Consider the following 24,631-nt stretch of genomic DNA (forward strand, 5'->3'; position numbering starts at 1 on the left):
AACTAACAACAGCATGATGCCAGGGCACTTCTATGGGCTAGGCTTGTAAAGGCTCCAGGGCCATTGGCCTAGTACACACCTATGAACAAAGAAAAAAAGGAGTATGTATATTAATTGCAAGAGGGGGCTCCAGTAGTGATAGAGGAGGATAAAAAATATATTAATGGCGGATTTGTAGTGCAAAGGGGCTACTGGCAAGGGAGAAGAATTACACTGGTATGGCCACCAACTGTAATAACTCATCCCATCACTGCATTTCCCTCCACTGACTACAATGGCTGAACTTCCCAACTTTCTGAACCTCCTTAAACTCACCACTGCCCATGAGCTCATATTTAGCCCATCCTCCTGTTCCTCTCTCTCCACCTCCTTTAACCCCCTGTATTCCTAATCGCTGACTTGAGTCAGAAAATTCAGAACCTGCTCAAAATCTGCAAACCTTTACAGCCAGCTAGATACTCTGCTGTCCTGCTCCTTAGCTAAACTATAGAACTCTCTTCCTCCCCCCTTAAAAATACTCATAACCACTCTAACTTTAAATCCCTCCTCCATTCCTACCTATCTTCAAAGTGGGAATGCCCTTGCTCCTTCCCCACATAGGGCCCTTTTATGCCAAAACTCACCTTCTAACTCATCTCTGCACTCACATCATTTGCCCTCCTACTCCTCCTTAACCTCCAGATTTTGTTTATAGTTTGTTTTCAACAATTTCTCATCCTCAATTGTAATTCACTGTTAATGACCCTTAGACTGTACTAGATGTTTACTACTATTATTGTGGAATGTAAAATTGCAATTGTAATTCACTGTTAATGACTCTTAGACTGTACAGTTGCTAGATTTTATTATTATTATTGTAGAATGTAGATTTTTTTTACTATAGAATGCTGCATAAAGCTGTTACTGGAGCTTTTCTCCCCGGGCCTCCAATGAAAACGTGCTCTTTTTAGGCCGAGTGGAGTTCCCCGATCATCAAACTGAAACAAAATTCAAAATGAACATGACTAAGAACAGAGACAGAGTCCAAGTAAGGTTAAGGTTTTTAGCATAGTTAAACTTTAATAGTCGCTATTCGTCACAAAGACTTCATCAGGAAACACTGATGCCATTAGGATTTTATACATTCAAGGCTTTAACACATCAAGTTTATAGATTTTAGTAAAGCTTTTCAGGTTGCGGGTGATTAAAATAACTAGTTAGGTATGTTTTCATGTTCATACTGGATTTCATCTTATCTCTTAGTAAGCAACGTAAATGGTGCTTCTTAGCTGCTTCTTTTGCTAGAAATAATTCCCTCATTTTTCAAAGATGTTACAATGTTTTATGTTAACATTAGATGGTTACCAACATTTTTTAACATTATCTATCTTTGCTGTACACATTCTCTGATACTAAAATACTTTGAAACTCCAAGACTTCACCTCACACTATGTCTTGTCAAAAGGAAAGCAACAAAACTTTCTTCTGGACACAGATCATCTGTATATAAAGGCCATGCTGCATGCTACACAGTTTAACCTGGGCTGACAGTTTGCAGTGGAAGTTGGATTTTATTCGTTTAAACTAGTGAAGTGGAAGCTAACCATAAGGCTTGTCAAAACAGAGACACCCACCCCCTTTAAAAATATATGTGTCTCATGTACTTGTTAGTATTTGTAAATCAGGTTTTCCTGCTACAGTTTACCTTGGTCTTGCAGTAGCTGTACAAAAACCTGGAAATTCATTACTGTGTTATATTCGGGATTAAACATGTTAACAAGGCAATATGTAGAACAGGCTTATTTCGTAGAGTGACTTTTTTTCTGTTCAGTCTTTATCTGGTCATTTACTTTAGAAGACACAGCAGAGAAGTGTCAAGGTTTCTTCTAGTGGCATTTCACCTCACACATTATTTCATAAGTGTAATGGACTAAAGATACGATCATAAGGCACTTTCTCATTGTCGAGTGATTGTGGTGGGATTGTAACCTAATTACTTTTTTTTGGCATCTGTATTATAACTTACTGCAGTGGCTTTCTGTTGAGGCCCAGTGTTTTTGCAAAGCACATTACTGTTCCCTGGCACTGCATACCGTTGAGGTTTCTAATTTTGTTTCTGCTTTGCTGAGAAAAAAATTCAAAAACTTTAAAATGGAAACTTAGGATAGGAAGAGGGAGGGACTTCTTTTGTAGTGTAATTTAACCATTCGTGCTTTTTATTAGGATTATCGTAACGTATCTGGTACTGTAAAACATTACTTTCTGTAGTTTATAGTACATTTCTAATGAGATACAGTTACAAATTTGTACATATATTTGAGTTTGTATGTATATTTTTTCTTAAACCAGCACAGATTTTATGGACATGGAGAAATTTCTGAAAATACCAAGTTCCTTTATATGCCGGATGCATGTAGGAGTGAGACTTATCAGAAACAGTAGCCTTCAAAAGTGTTTGTGCTGAACTTTCCCCAGCAACAGTATTGATGCAAAACAACTGGTTGCTATGTAGACAAAACACACCCAGCATTCAAAGGTCTTTGACAACAGTTCAGTCAGAACTTGAAGCAGATGTTGCAATTGTTGCATGTATCACAGTTACTACTACTACTGTCTGGAGCCTTTCATCAGACTTTAGATATTCTATTGTCATTAGATTTACTAATTTAAAGTTTGTGCCGTATTTGATTTGCTGATTCCATCCACCTCAAGCAAATGTGCTTTGTGATTAAGTGAAGTGCAGAAATTCTGTAGATTGACATGTTTGTGCATGTCTCTGTTTCGCCAGCACTGAACTGTTTATTTAACACAAGGAAAGTTATGTGTGGCACTTGTCTGCACTTTAAAACATTTGCAGAAAGTTATCATTAGACTTGCTTAAAAATGCAGTCATATTATTCATTTACAATAGCCAGATCTCTCATTTCTAGTGATCTTTGACTGCAGAAGTTGCAGGTGACTTGTGCTTACTTAGTTTGCTTCCGCCTTCAGAAATGAATGGCACATAGCTGAAAGGTTACTGTGTTGGCTCAGAACATGAACAAAATGCAGTCTAAAATGTATTCATTAACATTGTAGGAGGCAAGGATTGTATCAAAGTAGAATTTTATATCGGGGCATGTGAATAGATATTATTGTTAAGTACATTTTGCTAAACCAGTATAGAAATGGTATTGAGGTAGTATGTTGTGTGAGTTGTATGCTATGAACCTGCAGGTTTGCCTCCTCTCAGTTATGGATAATGACAGCATTAAATTGATTTGGTAGGAGACTACTCTGCTTTGTTTCTCTTAAGTGGACAGGATACACCTGCACCAAAGAATGAAACCCTTTGCGAAATATCACTCTCCTCACCTTTATCCGCTTAGAATGTACTCTGTTTTCTTTGGTATTTCTGGCTTTCGCTTCAGATTCTGCCTCCTCTCTGGGATGTGCTCCTTCAGCAGTTTTATAGCAACAGAATGTATTGTCAGCCCACAGCAACCTCATAATGCTGTCACTGTGCCATCTCTTCCTCTGGCTGGCATAAGATATCCACTGATCTGTTCATTGCTAGACTGCACACAGTATATAATTATCAGACTTCATACAGCATGGAGCCAGATGCATATTAATGCTTCGATACAGGAAGCCAGAATGTTATTTTTTTTCTGAAGCCAAAACTGGGTTCTTGTCCAATTCAATGGTTAAGAATCATGAAGGCAAATGATGGATAATGTGCTTTAAACCAAATCATTATTCTTTAAAACTAAGTTCCTTTATGAGTATTCTTGTGGCTTTTTCTGTTATCTTGTAGTACAGTTTTTGCCTTGCTGTACAGCCATCACCTGATTTTATTAATGCATTCATTTGCAGCTTTTCCAATTTGACTACTGGTATATACTTGCTCTGTGCTTCAGACAAGTGCTTATGTGTCTATAACCTTGGCCCTCTGCACTGTGTGGTATTCTGACACACTGGTATGATATGTCTGACTGCATTATAGCTTGACGAGTGCATTCTTGTTTGGGATAGCTTGTAAATGAATTCAACACTTGTTGAAAATATATTCAGATGTATTCGTACAAATGTTTGCAAGGGATCAGGATTAATCGATGTTGCAAGTCCTAAAATGCATTGGGGGGAAGCCTTTGGCCTCTAAGTTAAGGTCCAATCCCATAGGTTGGTCTCATTACTGTGATTACTGTCATGAAATAGCACTATACATCAATGACATGTTAGTATACCTTAGTCCTGAGAATAGCCATCCTAGATTATACTAAAAATTAGGACATGTTGAGGGATTATCAGGGTACAAAGTTGCTGTTATATTATACTCCCTCAATTTGCCTGGCTCACCGTTTTCCATTCCTAGAGAGGAAAGAGCCAATAAAATATCTAGGCATGTGGTTAGCAGATACACTGGAAAACACAAAAGAGTTTAGTCATTGTTAGCTGAGTTCAAGGTTAATCATTTATTAGAAAAACGGCAAAGTCTTTGTGTTTACATGACGCAAAGGATTCAAGATGTCACTTGGTTAATCCTTCCTTTGATATTATACCAAGCTCAAAGTCTCCTTGCTTGTCTAACACCTTCCTTAAAAAGGTTAGCAGTAGAAATATTGAACTTTATATGGGCTGATGGCAAACATTGAATTACTGCAAACATCCTTTCTTTATCATCATCTGTAGGAGGCCTGGGTGTCCTTGATGTCAATGATTATCTGATGATAGTACCTTGGAATATTTATCTGGAATTAATTAATGAACATTCCTCCCCTTGGTGGAAGAGGATGTTTTTTCAGTATCTGGTGGTTACCCAGGTATGTACAAGTTTTTAAAAGCAGAACCTTTAGCTACAAACAGCCACCCCACTAAAGTTATGGTGGGAATGTGTGCAGTGCTTCAGGTTATGGTAAAGTGCAATCTGGGTCAGTGAAGGACTGCACTACTGTTGATAGCATACTATCCTTCTGTAGCTTATCTTTTACCAGATGACAGAGGCTGAATGAAGCAATGCCACTGTCTGAAATAATGGACAATTACTTGGTGAAGAAAGGGAGGTATAGTGTCAGGGGAAAGTTTACAACATTAATTTAGAATAGATGAACAGTGAAGGAACATGTATAATTTCCTCTTAAAGGAAGTGTGTAAGCTTAACACTGGATGGGGGGAGAAATAGTCCTCTTTAATTTCTTTGGTTGTGTTGAATAGAAAGGCACAGCAGTTTTCTATGGGACAGATTGACAGGCCCAACCGAATGTTTATTTTTGATCCCTAGGAGATCACCAATACATTTAGAATAATATAGGAAATTGAGCTTCAGACCCCAATCCTCAAAGAAGTCTGTTTAAAGATAATGTTATTCCCTAAGTACATAACCAAGTCCAGGAGATGTATATTCTTTAGGTGACAGAGCCAATGCAGTTTTTTTTATACCTCATAACAGTTGATAAATATATTTCCAACTGTCTTGCCATGTTGCTGGAGATGTGACACTCCAGAGGTGAGGGATTGGTATATTTTTTTGGACTGTCTACCTTTTACCTGTTTAAAAAGGAATTGTAGATGGATCTTGATGTTTCTTGGCAGAGAAAAGGATTGAAATGCCTGGAGGCTGGATGGGCTGTCTCTCACAAAGGCAGTATATTTGTTAAAAAGTGGCAGTTGCTATCCAGGTCAATAGCATGTCTACAGGTGGAGACACCCTAGACTATTATTGTGATTAAGGGCACTACATGCACTCGAGTCACTTATTGAAGTTAAAGGAGAAATCTGCAATGGTTAATGCTCAGTGTAAATTCCATATAAATCAGATAATGTCATGTTGTGTTTAACTTTTCACATGATTGCTGGAAAAAAAAAACATGTATGTTACTTGGTCCTTTGCTGCTGTGTTTTTAAATACTACTTTTTAATGTTTGAATGTTAATTATGAATTTAATAAATAAAGAAAATTGTTTTGAAAAAATGCACTGGGAAACTCTTGGTCTTTTACTTAGAGGTACTGTTTGCAGTATGTCTATAAAAGGACCTTTTCCACTTCCCTGCTTTAGGTGTTGCTGGCCAGCTCTAGGTTTTCCACAGTTCAAAACAAGATCCTGTTTTCAGTAAAGTTACCACACTTCCTATTACTTTGTGAAGAGCCGTGTCTGCATGTGTTCTTCATTACCCCTTTACCCAACCTTATGGAGTAGAGCTTTACTGATTACTCATCACTTGTTGTAAAGTAAATCTTAACAAGCCTAGTCAGCTTGTCTAGTTCGATTGTAATTGTGTGATTTTGCTGCAGTCATCAATGTACCTGATTTATCTTAGGTAAATTAAAGCTGTCCTCCCTGAGTAGAGATACTCTCAATCCATGCTGTCCTGGGGAGGCATGTAGAATTGTAGAATTGCACTGTTAAATCTTGTTTACATTTTATCCTGGCAATGAAAGGGCAGAACATGGTTACTTCAAATAATCTGGCTTCAGGCAAAGCTGCAAGAGACAGAGTAAACTTAAAAAGAAAAGAAGGAAATCTGTTCTTCAGCCTTTTGTCCTTTCAGTCTGTCCATGTTCAAATGTATGATGTACGAATAGCAAAAGACTCCTGAATAGTACGTGGCTTAAAGAAGCTATCTTTTCTAGTTATGAGGAGAAGGATGTGTACTGAAAATCAGAAAATATCTAAAGTTTTGTCATCTACTGGATGTTGCAGTAAACATGCCTCTAAACATGAGTCCTGATACCCAGTAATCTTTCTTCCAGGAGAACCCTTCAAGCAACATGGCAGTTAAGCTTTCAGCTACCTGTGTCAATTGGTCATCAGCTTTTTGCTTTATCAGTATTTCCTTTTTCTTTGTGCAAGACAGTGTTTGTATCAGTGTTCCTCTGGCATGTTGCGGTATAGAACACTACTGTTACTGCTTGTTTTCTTCAAGTCTTGTTGCTTCAGAGCAGTCAGTCTAATGGCTTTGTTTTAGGTGGGGGTATTTTATCAGTCATTTTCTTCACATTTTGAGGTTGAAGTTTACAAATATTTCAGTGTATGACACAGTTTAATAGATCTGTGGTGGTTCATTCATTCATGTATTCTCTGATTACCCATTTTAGGGGGAGCCAGAGCCTATCCTGGTCTTCAGTCGATGTAGTACATAGAAGTTCATCCTGAACTGGGCATCATCCCATTGTCTCACAACTAAGATGGCTGCTTGCTTGCACGTGTATACACACACACACACACACACACACACACACACACACACACACACACACACACACACACACCTACAGGTAGTTTGGAGCATCACCTAAGGCATGCCTTTTGGAGCATGGGAGGAAAGTAGCGTAACTGGCAAAAATGTGCTTGGACACAGGGAGACTGTGCAGACTCATCACAAGGTGTCTGACAACCAAATGCTATGTGGCAGCAACACTTTCTGCTGTGCCATTCTGCCACCCAGTTTTTAAAAATTGTGAGTGCTGGTGTTTTCCATTAAAACTGGTAAATACGTACAAATGTGTTTGCAGGTAGATTCAAAAGACTTCTACCTTCATTGCTTTTCTTCTGTTTACTTGCAATGGCAAACTACATAGAAAACTGAATGCTATGATAAATTTAATAAGACTAAAAAAAAAAATATATATATATATATATATATATATATATATATATATGATGTTTCGGCTTTTCCTGGTTAGGAGTCGCCACAGCGGAACTCCGATCCGCTAATGATTGGCAGTAGATTTTGACGTGCTGGCTTGCCAGGCCTAACGCACAACCTTCAACAAAGGAACGCCCATTCACGCATGTCACCACACAGAAGATGCTCTAACTGAGAATCGAACGGGCAACATCTAACTGTGAGGCGACAACGCTACCGCAGCACCACCACCGCAGTGTCCCATATATATATATATATATATATATATATATATAATGGTTTAAATGCCAAAATCTTTATTTATCAAAAAGCAAATAAAGAATGACAGGAAAGAAAGCATTGTTTAAAAAAAATTGAGTTAAAAATCCCACTGGTGATGGGGAGAAAGGAGAAAAGAGGAAAAGGTAAAGTCGGTTTTGTTTTGCTCGCTTACTTTCTTACACTTGAAGATGTCCACTTCAGGGAAGAAATAATTTGTCAAAAAGGGTAAAGAAGTTCTATGTATCTGTTTTGAGAGAGACATAAAATCTTGGCAACCAAAAGTGTAGGATGGTGAAAAAAGTTGGGCGGTGCAATCAGCAAATCCGATCAGTTGATAGTGCAGCACTGGTGTTCATTTCCAAATTGGCATTTCTTATTGTCTGTGCAGGAATGAATAATGGTACTGTTTTGTGGTTTTGCATGGTTCTATATTTACTCTCCGGGCTAATTTTCTTCTTTTACTTTCAAGACTGATTTAAAAAAAAAAAAAAAACAGTTTGTACTTTTAAAAACTATATCAAATCACTGTTACGACTCTGAAGACAGCCAGTAAAAGGACTCATGATATCTATTTCAAAAGTGATGTCTTGCTAGTTAGATGAAATAAAGTCCTGCTTATTTTTGTAAGAGAAGTCACCCAAGCATAACATTTTCATAGTGTACCACTGCTTGGCTGAAGGCATTTGTATGGTAATGCAGCATTCATCATTGTCTTTGCTGGTGCATACATCAGCCTTTACAAAGCAAATATCTACATATGTCCGTTCAATAGACTGCTGAAGGTGCGCTGTTACCAGATAGAAAAATGACAAACTTATGTCTTTCCATTGACCGTCTGAATGGCTTCTACAGTCAAGGGCTAAATTTAATACAGATGCAGTTCAGTTTACTAGATTTTCTACAAACTGTCCACTTGCTTTCTATTTAAGAAGGAGACATTCTCTATCCCACATTCCCTGAAAAGGAAAACATTTTTGGCAACCTCTGTCATTGACTAAAGAACCCACTTATATGACATCTATTTCCCAGCATCTCGCACTTCTGTAAGAATTATAGCTCTGCATGTTCCTTTGTCAGGTGCCTTCCGCAGACTTGTAAATCTGAAAGACTGGGGGCTACAGATAGCTTCATCTATCCTGGGGGCTACAGATAGCTTCATCCATCACACTAAAGATTGGGTTGTTTTTTGTGATGCCGTGCTTTCCTTTATTTATGTAGTACATTAGCATGTTTGTACTCTGCTCAAATTGCCCACCAACTGCTGTGTTATTATGGGCTTGCTGACTACCTCCCTGGTCTTTTGTCCACCGAATGCTGTGTTATTCTGGGCTTGCTGACTACCTCCCTGGTCTTTACCAGTGGACAGTACAGCAACAGCTATTCATCTTACCATCCCATTTGATAGGCAGGTTACCTGCCAATTGCTTTCCTCTCCCTTGACTGACCACTTGACAGGTCACCACAAGTCAGTCTATATATCTTGCCTCTGTAACAGCAAACCAAAGAGGAATAATTTTACAGGAGTCATATGGACTTTGAAAGGGCCTGATCGACTTAGTCTATGGACTGCCAACAGTCCCGTATATTTTGCACCCCCCCAAAGATATTTGGAACACTCTCATTTAATGAGGAAGGCATTCGGATTCATTTCAAAGTGAGCTTCTTCCTCCGATAAGAGAGACTACACATTACTCAGAGCAGAGCATTATCAACCTTTGCCCCTAATCACCCTAATTAAATCTTTATAGGTAATTGCTCAGACAGTTTGAGAAGCCTTGGAGTCGCATTAACTGCAGGAAAAGGGCGAGATCGATTATGTAAGGCACAGCAACAGCCAAATAGTTTCTTTAAAAAAAATGAAGTGGACCATGCAGGTATCTCTCTTACTCCTCATCCAGCAAAAGAAAACGTATCCCTTTCTGCTGTGAACCCTAACAGAGACTCTATAAATCTTCTGAGAGGCTTGTAAGTCAGAATACTTGAGTTGCAGTCATCGATGAAGGTATATGGTTAAGGTATTCTTCATAGTTGTCCTTTTTTTCCTGCAGAGGACAATTACTGGTATCATACTGTACCATTACAGATACTGAGGAGTGACGTTCCAGTCTAAAAGAAGCACTGGCATGACACCCTCTTCAGTCTTTCTTGGTTTTTAAAATTTGCTAGTCATTTGGCTGCATTGTCTTCATGAGGGTATTACTTTGACCATTGCTAGATTATCTTAAACTGTTTGTGTGGGTCTAAAATGTTTCATTCTGCAACTTTTTCAAGTACAGATTTCATCAGGTGGGAATGACTTCCCCTTCTAAGTCAATACTTTTTTCAACTAAATGGCTCCTCCTAAAGTCTTCCATTCTCATTGTTTATTCTGTTTGGGACATAGTCGCAATAAAGTGTTTAAAAAAAAAAAAGCTCCATTGTTAAGGAAGTTAAATGCATGCCATCATTCTTACATTGAAGTTGTGGGAGGGAGCCAGAGCTTTTGGAATCTGCCCTTTTGTTGTGTGCTGGGCAGGACACAACACTTATACCCTAAAGGTTACTGCAGCAGTGAGGAATTTGAATATCTACTGTTATGTGAAAGTGCAACTTGCACAACTGTACTTTCCCTTTTTGTCTTGCAAGGAAAAAAACTGCAGAACTGGCAATAGTTTTCTAGGAGGAGGACACTCCTAAATGCAAGGATTCTTTAATTAAAAAAGAAAGAAAGAAAAACATCTGTAGTGTAGAAGACAGGCGGTGTAAGCTTAAAATGCATATGTCCTCAAACTCCATAGAAGAGGTGGCAGAAGTCCCTCAATGGCTTCCACAAGAGGAATAAAAAAACTGGCTACAAAAAAGTCTTTTTGATACCAGTACTTAATGTAATGTAGTATACATTACCACATTTTCCTGCAGCGCAACCTCACTAACATTATATAAATTCAGGAGTTAAGACTTGACAAAAGATTCCAACTCTCTCATCGATGAGATACTTGAATGATTTTCCAGGTCATTACTGACAAAGGTAAATAACTCTCAGTTGTCTAGATTTTTACCTCACATTTTTGGTCTGTTCATCATAAAATTTGTGGGTTTCTGGCAAATCTTTGATGATTGAAGTCACTAAATCATGATAACGTTTTGAGTTCCAGATGTAATATCCTTCAGAAAATACATACTAACACAAAACCTTTTATTCTAGCAACTGTTTTAAGTTTATAAGAGCAATATTTAAAATATGTCCCTATTTTTGAGCTTTTGTTCCCCCTCATTATTTTTGGCTTTGTCCAGATTTCTTGTGTTAAGAGAAAGGAGCTAATTCCCTTAGTTATATTTGTGAGACTATTTGCTGTCCGATGAGTTACATATCAGTTGACATTTAGTTGGTAGAGTTCATCTATGATACCCAAGTGTGGGATGGTGTTGAACACATTCTGAGGTCTAGATATGTAGTATGGACTGTTTTGCCCTCATTTGTTGCTTCATTAATAAAGTTTTCGAAGAAGTTAAGACCTACCCTTGATGAATCTGAACTGGGTTAGGTCAAGAGTCTATAGGTTATCAGTATCTTTTTGTATTAATCCAATAGTGATCCTTTCCATGGCCTTACAGATGAGACTGGTCAGACATATGGGTCTGTAATTACTTGAGTTGACTGAAGCCCCAGCTTTGGGCAAGGGAACAGTTTTGCTGTCCTCCATTCATCCTGCACAAAGCCTGTTTTGAGTTTGGTATTGAATAGATTCTGTAGGGGATCAGACAAGCCATCTTTCAGGTTGACCTTTAGGTAGCCTTGTATGTTATCTGGCCCCACAGATGTTGTGTTCTTGGCCTTGGAGAGAGCATTGAGAGCGTGTTCTTTGGAGATTTGAGCGGGGTTGTATGTTTGGATATCTGATCTGGGAATATTGGAGGGGGAAATTTGAGCTACTTGTTTTTCCACTAGAAGATTGCCTTTGTCCTATTGCTCTCGGTATTCACATGCACAGGGTTGGGCATTGTTTCTGGTATTTCTGATGCACTTAACGTAACTAAAGAAGGCTTTCTGATTATCCCCTGCCTGGGTGACTTTTTTTTTACCTCATATCTGGCTTTGTTTGATTTGATCACAGGGTGGAAGTTCCTTGTTTAATTTAGCAGTAGTGTTTTGGCATGTTGATTGTTGGAGTTATATTTCTATGCAGTAATTTTTTTCATTTATAGAAAAAAATCCTGGTTTGCACCTGCTTATTTTTGTGGCTGTGTAGTGATCCTAAATGTTTTACCCAAGCATTGTATGCCACATATTAGTGTTTCATCCATTTGGTGGGGTTGCATGCTCCATTTGTGCAGGCATGTTTTCACCACCCCCAGTCCCAAGTGCTGTAGGCAGCGTTGGTGTACTTCTCTGTTTCTTTAATTTGGTATTTCCTTTAAGTGGGTGTTAGCCATGTGAAAATGTTACTGTTTGTATGTGCTATTCTTGCGGGATTGGGAACCTTTGAGAAACCATTCCTAGCTCATAGTTACAATCTGTGTAGACGCTAAAAGCAGTATATAAAGTGATAAAGCATCTAGCAGGTATTCTGTTTTGAGTCATACAAATGTCTCATTTATTCCAACATAATATATTTTACTTATTTCCAAGCACATGGAAATCTTGAGATTTCTCCACAATCTAACACAGTTTTGCTCATTCCTTAGTACTTTTTATTCTGTTTGTAAGATGAGACGGTCTGCGGTTTGATGACCTGCTTGTTAGGTAGACCGTGTTTGTAACAGCACTTCACCCCCTTCTTCTGAAGTCCCTTAATGATGGGAGGCAGTAGTAGTATAATGCATATGAGAAGTGCTGACATGCATTCATAGTTCATTCAGCCTGAGCATTGTGAGTTATTAATTTACATGATGTAATATGAATAGTCTGTCCCTTGTCAGCAGCTGTTTGAAATGAAGTAGTAAAACCTTAAGAGTTGTACAGCAAGTGTTGTGGGAAGATTAGAACTTTGGGCCTTTATGTTCATAGTATTTCTTTAGTGACTGAAATTGCGCTTTACCTATATATTTCTGCCACAGAATGTCCTGTAATGTGCACTACAGAAAAAAAATGTACAAGACTAATTTTATACATTGTCTTTTTGTTTATAGGCAGCTTTGCAGCATGGAGTAATTGCTGGTCGAAAAGGCTTTGGAAGTATTTTTGTAGTAGCCAGTGGCAATGGAGGCCAGAATAATGACAACTGTAATTATGATGGTTATGCAAACTCAGTCTACACTGTCACCATAGGTAACTGATTAATTTTTCTGAACTTATTTATCCTTGCATGTATTTTTATCCTTTACTAGTTTAATATAACAAACTTCATCTATAATCCCCATAGGTAATTGATTAATGTTACTAAAGTGATTTTTTTCTTGTAATTTCCTTTTGTGAAATGGTTTAATATGATACTAGAGACTTCGATATTTGCACCATTTTTAATGTCTTTAACCAGTTGTTAAGAAGTTTCCTCTTTAACTGCTGTCTTTATATCAAGATTTGGTAATTTTCCAAGTTGTTTAAAAGGGCTTTTTGCAATAATGACACACCTAGGTTGTGCTGAGAAATGAATTAGTAAATCATTTTAGCAAAATGTTTACAGAAAAAAAAACTCAAGCTTAATTGCTTGCATGCACTGTCAGGATTGGTCAGAGTCTGTGCTTCGGAGATCCACACTAAATCGATATAGATAAAGAAGGATGCTTAACAAGAATACTACTGCAAAGAATTGCTTTTCACAGAAAATTTTCAGTTTATGGAAAAAATGCATGAAGATCTAAAAAATATAGTTGATACAAGCTGTTTCAAGGAGGAGCTTGATGCCCACGCAGGGTCGTCTTTTTTTTTTTTAACATGCTGAGAGAGAATATCGAATCATTTGTTTGTCTTTCATAGTTTAAATCGGTGTATGTGTGTTTTTTTTAATTTTTTGAGAAAAAGGGACAGCTAAAAGGACAACAGGACTTGCAAACTGATATTTGATATAAATGTGAAAATAAAAGTATAATTCATTATTTACTAAACACAAAATCCCAATGCAGCGCTGCTTTCAATTAAGAAAAGGAGTTCACGCTAAAAAGTAAATGCAATCCAAACAACAGCGTGCGTGAACCTCTGATGGCAATAAAACGTAGAACAGCACTTGATAGTACCAAAATACAAATCACGATATTGCAGTCGTACAAACAGATAAACTTTTATTCCAAGGAGTGAGCGCTTTCGCCAAAAGGCTTCTTCGGACTCTTTTACAAGAAAAAAATGCTTACAACCATCTTTAAAAACCTTGCCAATACTTACTATTGGCTGTTGAACACCAAATTGTCACATGATGTCAAAAGTAAATAATAAGTGACAAAATACTTAAAAACACATGTTTCGTAAAAACACAACAACATACAGAGGTACATTCTTCAAAAGACTGACACTCTGAATACATAAATATTACTAAAAATACGATAACATTACAAATCCCTTTGTGTATATGTTAAAAACATTAAAACTCTCGGGGCACGCATAAAATACATTGCTTAGTTAAACAGTGTAAGAACCCTGCAATGCTTTACAGACCATTGATGCTGGAGAATATATGGATCAAGATTTCAAACTACTGATAGCTCAATGGTGACTCGGTCTGTATGAGTAATGAATACTGTCAACAAAAATGATGTTGACATTCTGTGAGTAAAGATTACATCTATTCAAAAGTGTATAACTCACGGAATCCATAGTGTTGTTCAGGTAGTCAGGACAGTCTGTATGTGAACTGATGACACAGAACTAATAACGTGAAATAAATATGTGTATAGTAGCTATATGGTACAATCGTGACTACAAGATTATCATCTCCGTATTCTCCTGCTCTTCAAGAACGGCTTGATTTGTACCTTGTCGTTGAAAGCAGCGCTGCATTGGGATTTTGTGTTTAGTGCTTATTTGTCAGTGCTGCAGGCATTAAGGATGGCGAACGAAAGCAATTTCAATATTGAACTACCGTACGTCCCACCTGTGTTGGAACGTACTTCCAGCGTTTTGGAGAGGTTCAAAGCTTGTGTAACCGGAAACACTAATACATTGATGGACTTTAATCCCGTTGTTGACGGAGACGTGAACATTCCTACTGATGTAAGTAACCCGGACATATCTAAAGATCTACAAGAGTTAGAAAATGTTTTTCCTAAACTTATCAAATTACAAGTCCAGAGACATTACTTCGAAGTATGTTTAAATAAACGAATCATACCACGTGGACTTCGAATATTAAAAATGCCCACGACAGGTAGTTCATTACCGGATCTTCTGTATCGTTGGCAGCAGCTCAATTTGGAGCTTAGCTTCAGTTATATGAAGCTATTAATAGACTACCATTTACCTGAGGAAAATCGATTAAGATCCATTGTAAATACATTATTTAATGACTTTAAAGTTAAATATATTGACAATATATGTATGGAAAGACTTGGAAGAGTCATAGAGGATGTTTTACTGTTTGAGAAACGATTGTTAGATCAGAAAAAAGTTAAGATCACCAGGGACATACGCGATTTTAACAACAATCACGTCTTTACTTGGCCTAGGGACAGGAATATACCTGCACAAATTACTAATGGGCAAGACACAACACGTAGGCCTATGAATAGGGTAGGCATCGACAATAGGAACGAAGTACCAAGCACACCAGTACTCAATTTTGAGAAGGTTCATTATAACACTAATTCAGAGAATAGACTGAATGAAACTTTGGTAGTAAGTAATAAACAGAGTGATACTACTAGTGCCACTGGAATTAGTATGAATATAGGGACCAAACAACAAGATGTGATACACATTAATAATGAGATAGAGGTTGTGAGTCCAACCCAACAGCAAGGCAATGGTAACGATAGCAACGTTGGTTTAGGAGAAAGTCTAACAGGCTGTATCACTGATGTACAGAAATCAGGTGCAGCAGTAGTCAGACCTAAATCCAAGAGTTTGGTTTCAACTTTGAATAGGCTACCTGCCCCCCTCCCCATAGCCCAGAATCATTTTTTGGACAAAAGAAGATCGACCAGCAGGGGGAGACAGAAGAGGAAAGGGTCAATAGACGACCAGGAACAACAAGGTCCCACAATAAAGAAAATGTGGGGAAGACAGAATCACTAATTTTGAATCTATCTGGAAGGGTTTTAAATGAATATGAAGAACAGGTATTGAGCAAGGGACTTGGTTTTATACCTACAAAGAATAGTGACTTAGTGGACACCATTATAGATACTAAGTTGTTTACTCGCAATTTACAACTTAGGTTAGACTTTGGACAGTTTGACAGTAAATTAGAACAAAATAAGCACCGTGTTAACAGCACTTATGTCCCACAACTTCACCCCACCATAGAGGTATTTGGGAATGTCATGGAGGATGACATATATAGATGTTATCAGGAGAAAGTTCCCTCTAGACATGGATATAATCTTAACTATAAACAAAGGCAGGCGTTGAAGTCTCTAAAAGATGATACCTCTATCATAATTAGACCGGCTGATAAGGGTGGACCTGTAGTCATTATGGACTACTCCTACTATATTAGTAAGATGAATCAAATGCTGGATGATAGACAAACTTATATCCAGATAACACAAGACTCTGTAGCTGAAATGGTTTTCAGTGTTTACAGTAGTTTAGATGACCTTGTTATGTCTTTTGACATAACACAACAACTTTATGACTACTTCAAAGTCAAGGACCCAATTATACCGGTGATACAGGGACTTCCCAAAGTCCATAAAAGTTACATAGATCCACCACTGAGACCCATTGTGGCAGGCCAAGGTTGGGTCACTGAACCACTATCCATTTATTTGGAGAGCATACTGAGACCCATAGTCAGTGAGAATAAGAAAATTTTGAAGGACAGTAAGCATTTTCTTTTAGATCTATACTCTCAAACACGTACGTTGGGTAAAGAGCAGCATTATCTCTTGGTAACCCTTGATGTAGTTAGTCTCTTCACTGTCATCCCCAATGACACAGGTGTGAGGCTTATATCTGAATATTTAAAAGAACACTCAGAGTTTTCAAATAGGAAAATTGATTTAATTGCACTGTTACTTGAAACAGTATTAACCAACAATGTTTTTGCATTTCAAGAGATCATCTATTTGCAGAAGGATGGCGTAACTATGGGCACATCTTGTGCCAATATCTACGCCAACCTGGTTATGGCCAGATGGGAAGATGTCCATCTCTATAGCAGTCCACTTTTTATTGAAAATGTTGGCATGTATTGCCGTTTTGTGGATGACCTTTTTTTCTTGTGGTTGGGGGATGAAACTTCTCTAAAGAACTTTGTGTCCTATCTAGATACTACGACTGACTTTCTGAAATTCACCATGAATTTTTCAGATAGGAGCATACCATTTTTAGATGTAGAAGTGTTTAGGATGTCCAATGGCATGCTCAATACAACTATATACAGGAAGGGGTGCCAAAGGAATAATTTGCTACATAGACAAAGCATGCACCCCAAACATGTTTTCGATAATGTCCTTAAAGGGCAATTTATGAGAGTCTCCAGACTCAATCCAGACCAAGAGAATTATGACATTGGAATACAGGATATGAAAGAAAGATTTCTTGAGAGGGGTTATAAAGAGAAAGAAATTTTGGAGATAATACGCACAGTAGAATCCCTGAGGACTAGCAGTGCCAGACCATATTTCATGGAACAGACTGCCACAACCAACAATGCAGTTGCAACTATCACTGAGGTAAGGGCCAACCTCACTTTCAGTAAGACGAGTTTAGAAGTAAAGAGTGTTTTGAACAAACATTGGGGAATTTTGCAATCAAATAGGGAAGTCAGTGAAGTTATTGGTTCAGAACCACGTATAGCCTATAAGAATCATCCCAACTTGAAAAGTATATTATGTAGACCCAGGTATTCTTTACAGAGTAGAAGTACGGGGAATAGTAATACAACACCCTGCGGTCATTGTAATCAATGTGGTCATATAAACAAAGAAACCTCCTTCAAGCATCCTACTACAGGACATATTTATAATTTTAACACCAACACAAATTGTGAAAGTAGGAATGTTATATATATTGCAACTTGTACATCATGCAATGCCTATTATATAGGGAAAACCAATCGATCATTAAAGGAACGGGTTAGGGAACACACATATCACATTAGAGTGGGCACGGAAGTCAACGCATTAGCTAGACATAATAACACGGCAGGCATGAATCACCATTTTCAGTTCCGTGTCATCCAATGTATTTTCCAAGGATTTAGAGGAGGGGATGTGGTCAATCGAACATTAGAACATGAGACCAGATGGATCATCAGACTGAGATCTGACAAACCACCTGGTCTCAACGACAAGGTACAAATCAAGCCGTTCTTGAAGAGCAGGAGAATACGGAGATGATAATCTTGTAGTCACGATTGTACCATATAGCTACTATACACATATTTATTTCACGTTATTAGTTCTGTGTCATCAGTTCACATACAGACTGTCCTGACTACCTGAACAACACTATGGATTCCGTGAGTTATACACTTTTGAATAGATGTAATCTTTACTCACAGAATGTCAACATCATTTTTGTTGACAGTATTCATTACTCATACAGACCGAGTCACCATTGAGCTATCAGTAGTTTGAAATCTTGATCCATATATTCTCCAGCATCAATGGTCTGTAAAGCATTGCAGGGTTCTTACACTGTTTAACTAAGCAATGTATTTTATGCGTGCCCCGAGAGTTTTAATGTTTTTAACATATACACAAAGGGATTTGTAATGTTATCGTATTTTTAGTAATATTTATGTATTCAGAGTGTCAGTCTTTTGAAGAATGTACCTCTGTATGTTGTTGTGTTTTTACGAAACATGTGTTTTTAAGTATTTTGTCACTTATTATTTACTTTTGACATCATGTGACAATTTGGTGTTCAACAGCCAATAGTAAGTATTGGCAAGGTTTTTAAAGATGGTTGTAAGCATTTTTTTCTTGTAAAAGAGTCCGAAGAAGCCTTTTCTCCATGGAATAAAAGTTTATCTGTTTGTACGACTGCAATATCGTGATTTGTATTTTGGTACTATCAAGTGCTGTTCTACGTTTTATTGCCATCAGAGGTTCACGCACGCTGTTGTTTGGATTATAATTCATTATTTGTTTTAGCATTAAATAGTTCACAGTTGCAGAGCCAGCATAGTTAAAAGTACAATTTCTGGTCCAGAGAGTGGTATGTAATCTGCTTGTTTTTAAAACAGAGCATCTGTATTACTGCTTTGTATGTAAATGTGTATTGTGTTGTCTATAGAGAACAGTTTACATTTTATTCATAAATGTAAAACAGATCAAAATAATCGGCTTGCTGAACTGAGGGATTTTGTACATATATGTATACATATATGAAACCAAGCTGCTATCATGGTTGTAGTAAATAACTTAATTGAAAAAGAAATTATGCATTTTCCATAACAGATGTACACCTGAAGACTTGTAACAGAAATTTAGGATGGTCAGTAATGTAATATTATCTCAAGGAGAGGCATTTATAATTTTTTGTACTCATGTTTGTTGGTTTGAGTCAGTTTATAATTAATTAGTTAATATTGCAGCTAGGGCCAGCCTTAGGTAAACTGGCACCCTAAGTAAAAGGGCTCCTTGCCAACTACCCATCCCATATTGGCTTAATCACACTAAACAGATTACTTTTTTCTTCCTTTTTCTCACAGTTCATCTTACTATTCAATTTTTTTCTGGCAGTCATTCATTCATTCAACTGCACTATAACTGTAAAGAAAACATCTGCATTAAGCTTTCAGTCTGAGGCAGGTAGTCTTCAGAAGCCATGGAGGTTCTAGATGCTCTCAGGTACATTTTAGAGTTTTTTCATCCAATGATTGCTGGAACAAAGACCATGATCAAAGATAGAAATATAGTCTTCATTTTCAACTTTTTATTTTTTTATTGCATCATTTCAGTGCACTTCAGCTGACCAAGACTAAAGTGTAATAAATGCAATGGATTAAACCAGTGATGATTCCCAGAAGCCATTGGATTTCAAGATGCTTGAGATGCATTTTTAGTGTTTTTTAAACAACTTCTTTATCCAACAATGGTGTGAACAAAAAAACATGATTAAGAAAAAAATCCTGTCTTACTTTTGAACTTTGCATTTCCTTGCATCCTTTCAATATGTCTTAACTGACCAAGACTACATTGTAGTAACTAAATTAACCTGGGAGGTTATAAGGCACACAGACCCCATGGGGTAAAAAATGTTCAAGGTGCACTTTACAGACTTTTTTTGAACCTTTTGAACCAATGATGGCCTGAACAAAAATTGTGCATATGAAAAAGAAATTCAGTCTTACTTTTTTATTTCAAGGAAGAAACAACCTGTATCCAAGTTTTAATGGTCAAAGCTGACCAAACACCAGTTTACAGTGAACTGAGAAGGCAAATGCTTGTGAGGATACGTAGATCCTATCTGGGAATAAGTAGTCACTTTGTGTATTCCCTTCTGGTATCAAATTGGGATTAAAGTTATGACGCAAGTGCCCACAGACATATATTTCAAGATACTGCTGTCATATTTATATACAGCATGCCTCCTCACCCCTACCCCCAAAAGGAAGCCACATTCTGTGTACCTTCTGATGTTATACTGGGACAGAATTGAAAAACACAAATCGAACATATCAATTTGCTGTCATACATTTATAAACAGTGTCCGCGATAGTGGTGCTGCAGCAGCATTGTTACCTTACAGCAAGACGTTGTCCCGTTCGATTCTCAGCTAGAGCGTCTTCTGTGTGGAGGCATGCATGAAGGCATGCATGAATGGGTGTACCTTCGTTGAAGGTTGTGCGTCAGGGCTGGTAACTCGGCACGTAAAAATCCACTACCAAACATTAGCGGACTGGAGTTCCGCTGTGGCGACCCCTAACCGGGATAAGCCGAAAGACACAACAACATATATAAACAGCGTGCTTATGTACTCTTCCCTAAAAGATTGACACCTGTAATGCATCAGATGTTTGTGAGGAAAATGAAAAAAAAATACAATACTGTTTCCATCTTGTTACTTCTAGACAGCACAGTACTCCTATATAAGCTACATTGGCCTTCTAGTGTTTGTGAGGAAATGTAATGAAATAATGACCACACTGTCCCCAGACAAACACAAGAATATAGTAGCCTCGAAATTTTAAAGAAATAATAACATCATCCCCGTCGCCCCCATACAAGTACAGTGACCTTCTCTGAACACCTGTGAGTTGGTCTGGTTTTAGATTAGGCTGGGTTCAGGAAAGAGGCGATTACTAAGCCCATATCAAAATGTACTTGTACAGCCTTGGAGTGTGAGTCCCCAGAAGTTTTGGTCTGAATATTATGTGATGTGTTTTTCTCTCAAAAAATAAGAAGTGATTGTTAAACTGAGCAGGTGGCAGTAGGCTGGGTAACTCTCAGCCAGACAACCCCCACCAAGCAGCAGCCACTTCTGTGTACAATTCAGATGTCTGATTGTGATAAAAGAGGATGCCCATGTAATGAATTTCATCTTTGTTCAAAACATATATTTGCCACACATTAAAGTATTACACGTTGCTCCACATAATCACCATAGTCCTGCAAAGCCAAAACAGTAAGCAAATTAGTAATTTTCCTCCACAGAAGACAGCCACAGCAGTTATGCGTACTCTGTCTATGCATGTCGGGTGTCCTTACCTCTCAACCTTTTAGAGCAAGAAATCTGGACAAAGTCAGGAATAATGGGGGGCAAAGGACCAACATCAGGGAGAATTTTTAAATATTACTCTTCTAAACTTAGAAAGTTGCTAGAATAACAGGTTTTACATTAACATGCATTTCCTGAAGGATGTGAAATATGAAATTCACTTGTCTGGCATTAATTAGTGACTTCAGCCCTCAGTGAATTGTTAGAAAACCATACATTTTATGATGAAAGATGAAAAACCTGGACATTCACATTCTGTGAAAATCTAAGCAGTTGAGAGGTATGTGTCTCCAGTTAAGTAATCCATCTTTCTTCTCGTAAGTACACAAATGGAAAGCCAGATAGTGACTTGTTACCTCGAACGCCAGTAGGGTAATTTACTTTCATCCAGCCACCACACTCACCACCAAGCAGTTATAGACAATGATATATGATGGCTATGTAACATTTTCACCTTCACAGTCCACATAAACTAGTTGCACCCACTTATTCAAGTATTCCAATCTAAATGGCTCCACACAAATCACAAAGCCAGAGAAATTTTGCCAATGCCAAAATATTTGGTTGATTACTACCAGCATAACTGTAAAAAAAAATAAATAAAAATAATGATAATCCTTATTTCACCATGACATTCCTCTCACTTCAGCTGTCCACGTAAAGCACAAAGTGATAAATATTGTCAAAAATATTTGGTTATTTTCTGCTAACAATATTAAAATAGTAGTAACACATATCTGTTGCGCTATTCCTCTCACATCGACTTCCCACACCAGGAATACTGACAAAGCTGTCTGGTTGATCACTGCCAGCATAAAAAATAGTAACACTTCACTTACCACTCCATTTCAATTTCCTGTCTTCTTTAAGCTGCAAAGTCACTAATTTTATTTTTTTTCTGTGAATAAAAAAAAAATATATAGAAAAGAAAAACACCCTTCAGGCAACTTTGCACCTACATTCAAATGTTGCAAGGTCTCTAGTCCTGTGCTCTCAGAACATTTAGGGTTAACCTTATGTAAGCAGAATTGAATGTTTTCAAGTCAGATGGAGCAGCCCTCCGGGTCCACACCATGCATATTTTCATTTGGCCGAGGCACCATCTTTATTTAGTTTTTACAGCAAAGAAACATTTCTTTAAAAAAATAAATGGAGACAGAATGCCACTAATAATAGGGGAAGTGCAGCACCCAAGGCAGTTGCCTGGTTTTCTTGTACACAAGACCAGCTCTGATTATAGCTGTAATTATTTGTAACACAAGAAAAAACGGTGTGGTTCCATGGTGTAAAGAGATAAAGCCCTGACTGTGGTCCATATAACCCAGACTTGATCAAAAGCTTGGGTGTTGAGGAGATGATAAGGGGAGGGTGAGAACGAGTGGCCAATACCAACTCACCCATCCAGAGGGAAGGGAGGAATTTCAGTCACTGTAATACAGACGTTTAGCACTAGTCAAGTGCACAGTGTGCATCTTTGATTGGTGATGTATGCTTGCTTTGCCAAGCTAGTGACAGTAGCGTCAGCTGTTCATGTGCAGAAGCATGCACAAGGGGAGATACTGCAAGCCTCTGTGGTGATGTGTGTGTTAGTCAGTCACCAGGATAAGGGTTAGAACATTACTTAGCTCAGGATCATTAATGCTGCTTCCCTGTGGGCAGGGTGATCAGGAATTTCTTCTTCCCGTGAACCATTTGTGTAAAAATATTGGTCCATCTTGAAACATACTGATTGCTACATCTGTCGGGGGAGGAGGTTAAGCAACTCTCGAAGTCCACCAGTCTGGTTAGCTCTCCCCTCATTCCTGTTGGAATGTGGGAAAAAGAGAGACAAGAGTAATATGTGTGGGAACTGATAAAACATTAAACAACAAAAATGCAGTGTTCGCGGATCTAATTTTATTGGCTATATATTAATTTATATATATATATATATATATATATATATATATATATATATTAAGAACACTGGCTCTTTGATTTTAGGCGATTGATGGGCAAGGTACTTTAATGAATGAACATAGTGAACTTTCATAAGGTATTGTGCTGAAGGCATTATTCAGTCTTATATAGTTTCCTATCCTTTTATAAGCCACGGTGGTACAGCGGTTGCGTTGTTGCCTCACAGCAAGAGGTTCTCCTCTTCGATTCTCGTCTTGAGTGCCTTCTGTGTGGAGTCTGCATGTCCTCCCCATGGTCGAGTGGCCTCCGAAAGACATGTGTGAATGGGCGTGCCTTCGCTGAAGGTTGGGCATTGGGCTGGCAACTCGGCACCATAAAAATCGACTGCCAATCATTAGGGGACCGGAGTTCCGCTGTGGCGACCCCTAACCGGGAAAAGCTGAAAAGACAAACAAACATAGTTTCCTACCCTTTTACATGGATTTTTTTTTTGCCAGGCATCACTTCTGGTTAATCCATCTGGAACTCATTTGCCACTTTTACTGTGCCTCATTGCTAACGTGTTTCTTTAATGAAGTAGTGAGCAGAAAATGATTTGTTTATGTTATGACAGTGAATGCTCGACTGGGTGGTGTGAACAGAATTATCAGGTTCAATTTTCCATTATAGACACTATCAGGATGCAGCTGTATGTAAATGACTTTGTTTCATTTGCTGTGCTTCTACTGATGCATAAAAGGAAATGACGGAGACTCTTTTTTTTATAAGATAACATTCAAAACAGCAAGAGAAATGGACACATTTTTGGTTGTTTTCTTTCTTTTTTTCTGCCTTATTCCACCATTTGTTTATTTATTTGTTTATTTTCATTTCTATTTTAATCAGCAATGTTTTTTGCATTTACTAGGTCATCATCTTGACTCAGTGGTATAGATTTACTGTTTGCAGTATATGTGCTGAAGTCAGAATGTATTGGATCTGGTGCATATTTCCACAGGAATCCAGTGACTAGTAAATTAATGCATTTTTATTCAAGCATCAGTTATTTTCCACATACTTTCCACTGTATTAAAAAAAAAACAGATAACTTGTTCAGCTGTGCTTCAGTCAATGGGCTGTATGTTG

General features: G+C 37.8%; 1 protein-coding gene across 1 annotated transcript in view; it reads left to right on the forward strand.

Moving 5' to 3' along the window:
- PCSK7 (proprotein convertase subtilisin/kexin type 7) overlaps positions 1-24,631 on the forward strand; it is a 1,762,277-nt gene that overhangs the window by 503,037 nt on the left and 1,234,609 nt on the right. Inside the window, exon 7 of the mRNA XM_044080959.1 lies at positions 12,976-13,114. Coding sequence (XP_043936894.1) covers positions 12,976-13,114 — 139 coding nt within the window. The remainder of the gene's footprint in view (positions 1-12,975; positions 13,115-24,631) is intronic.

The sequence above is a fragment of the Protopterus annectens genome, chromosome 8.part0 (assembly GCF_019279795.1).
Source record: "Protopterus annectens isolate FY-2018-M chromosome 8.part0, PAN1.0, whole genome shotgun sequence".
NCBI classification, from domain to species: domain Eukaryota; kingdom Metazoa; phylum Chordata; order Ceratodontiformes; family Protopteridae; genus Protopterus; species Protopterus annectens.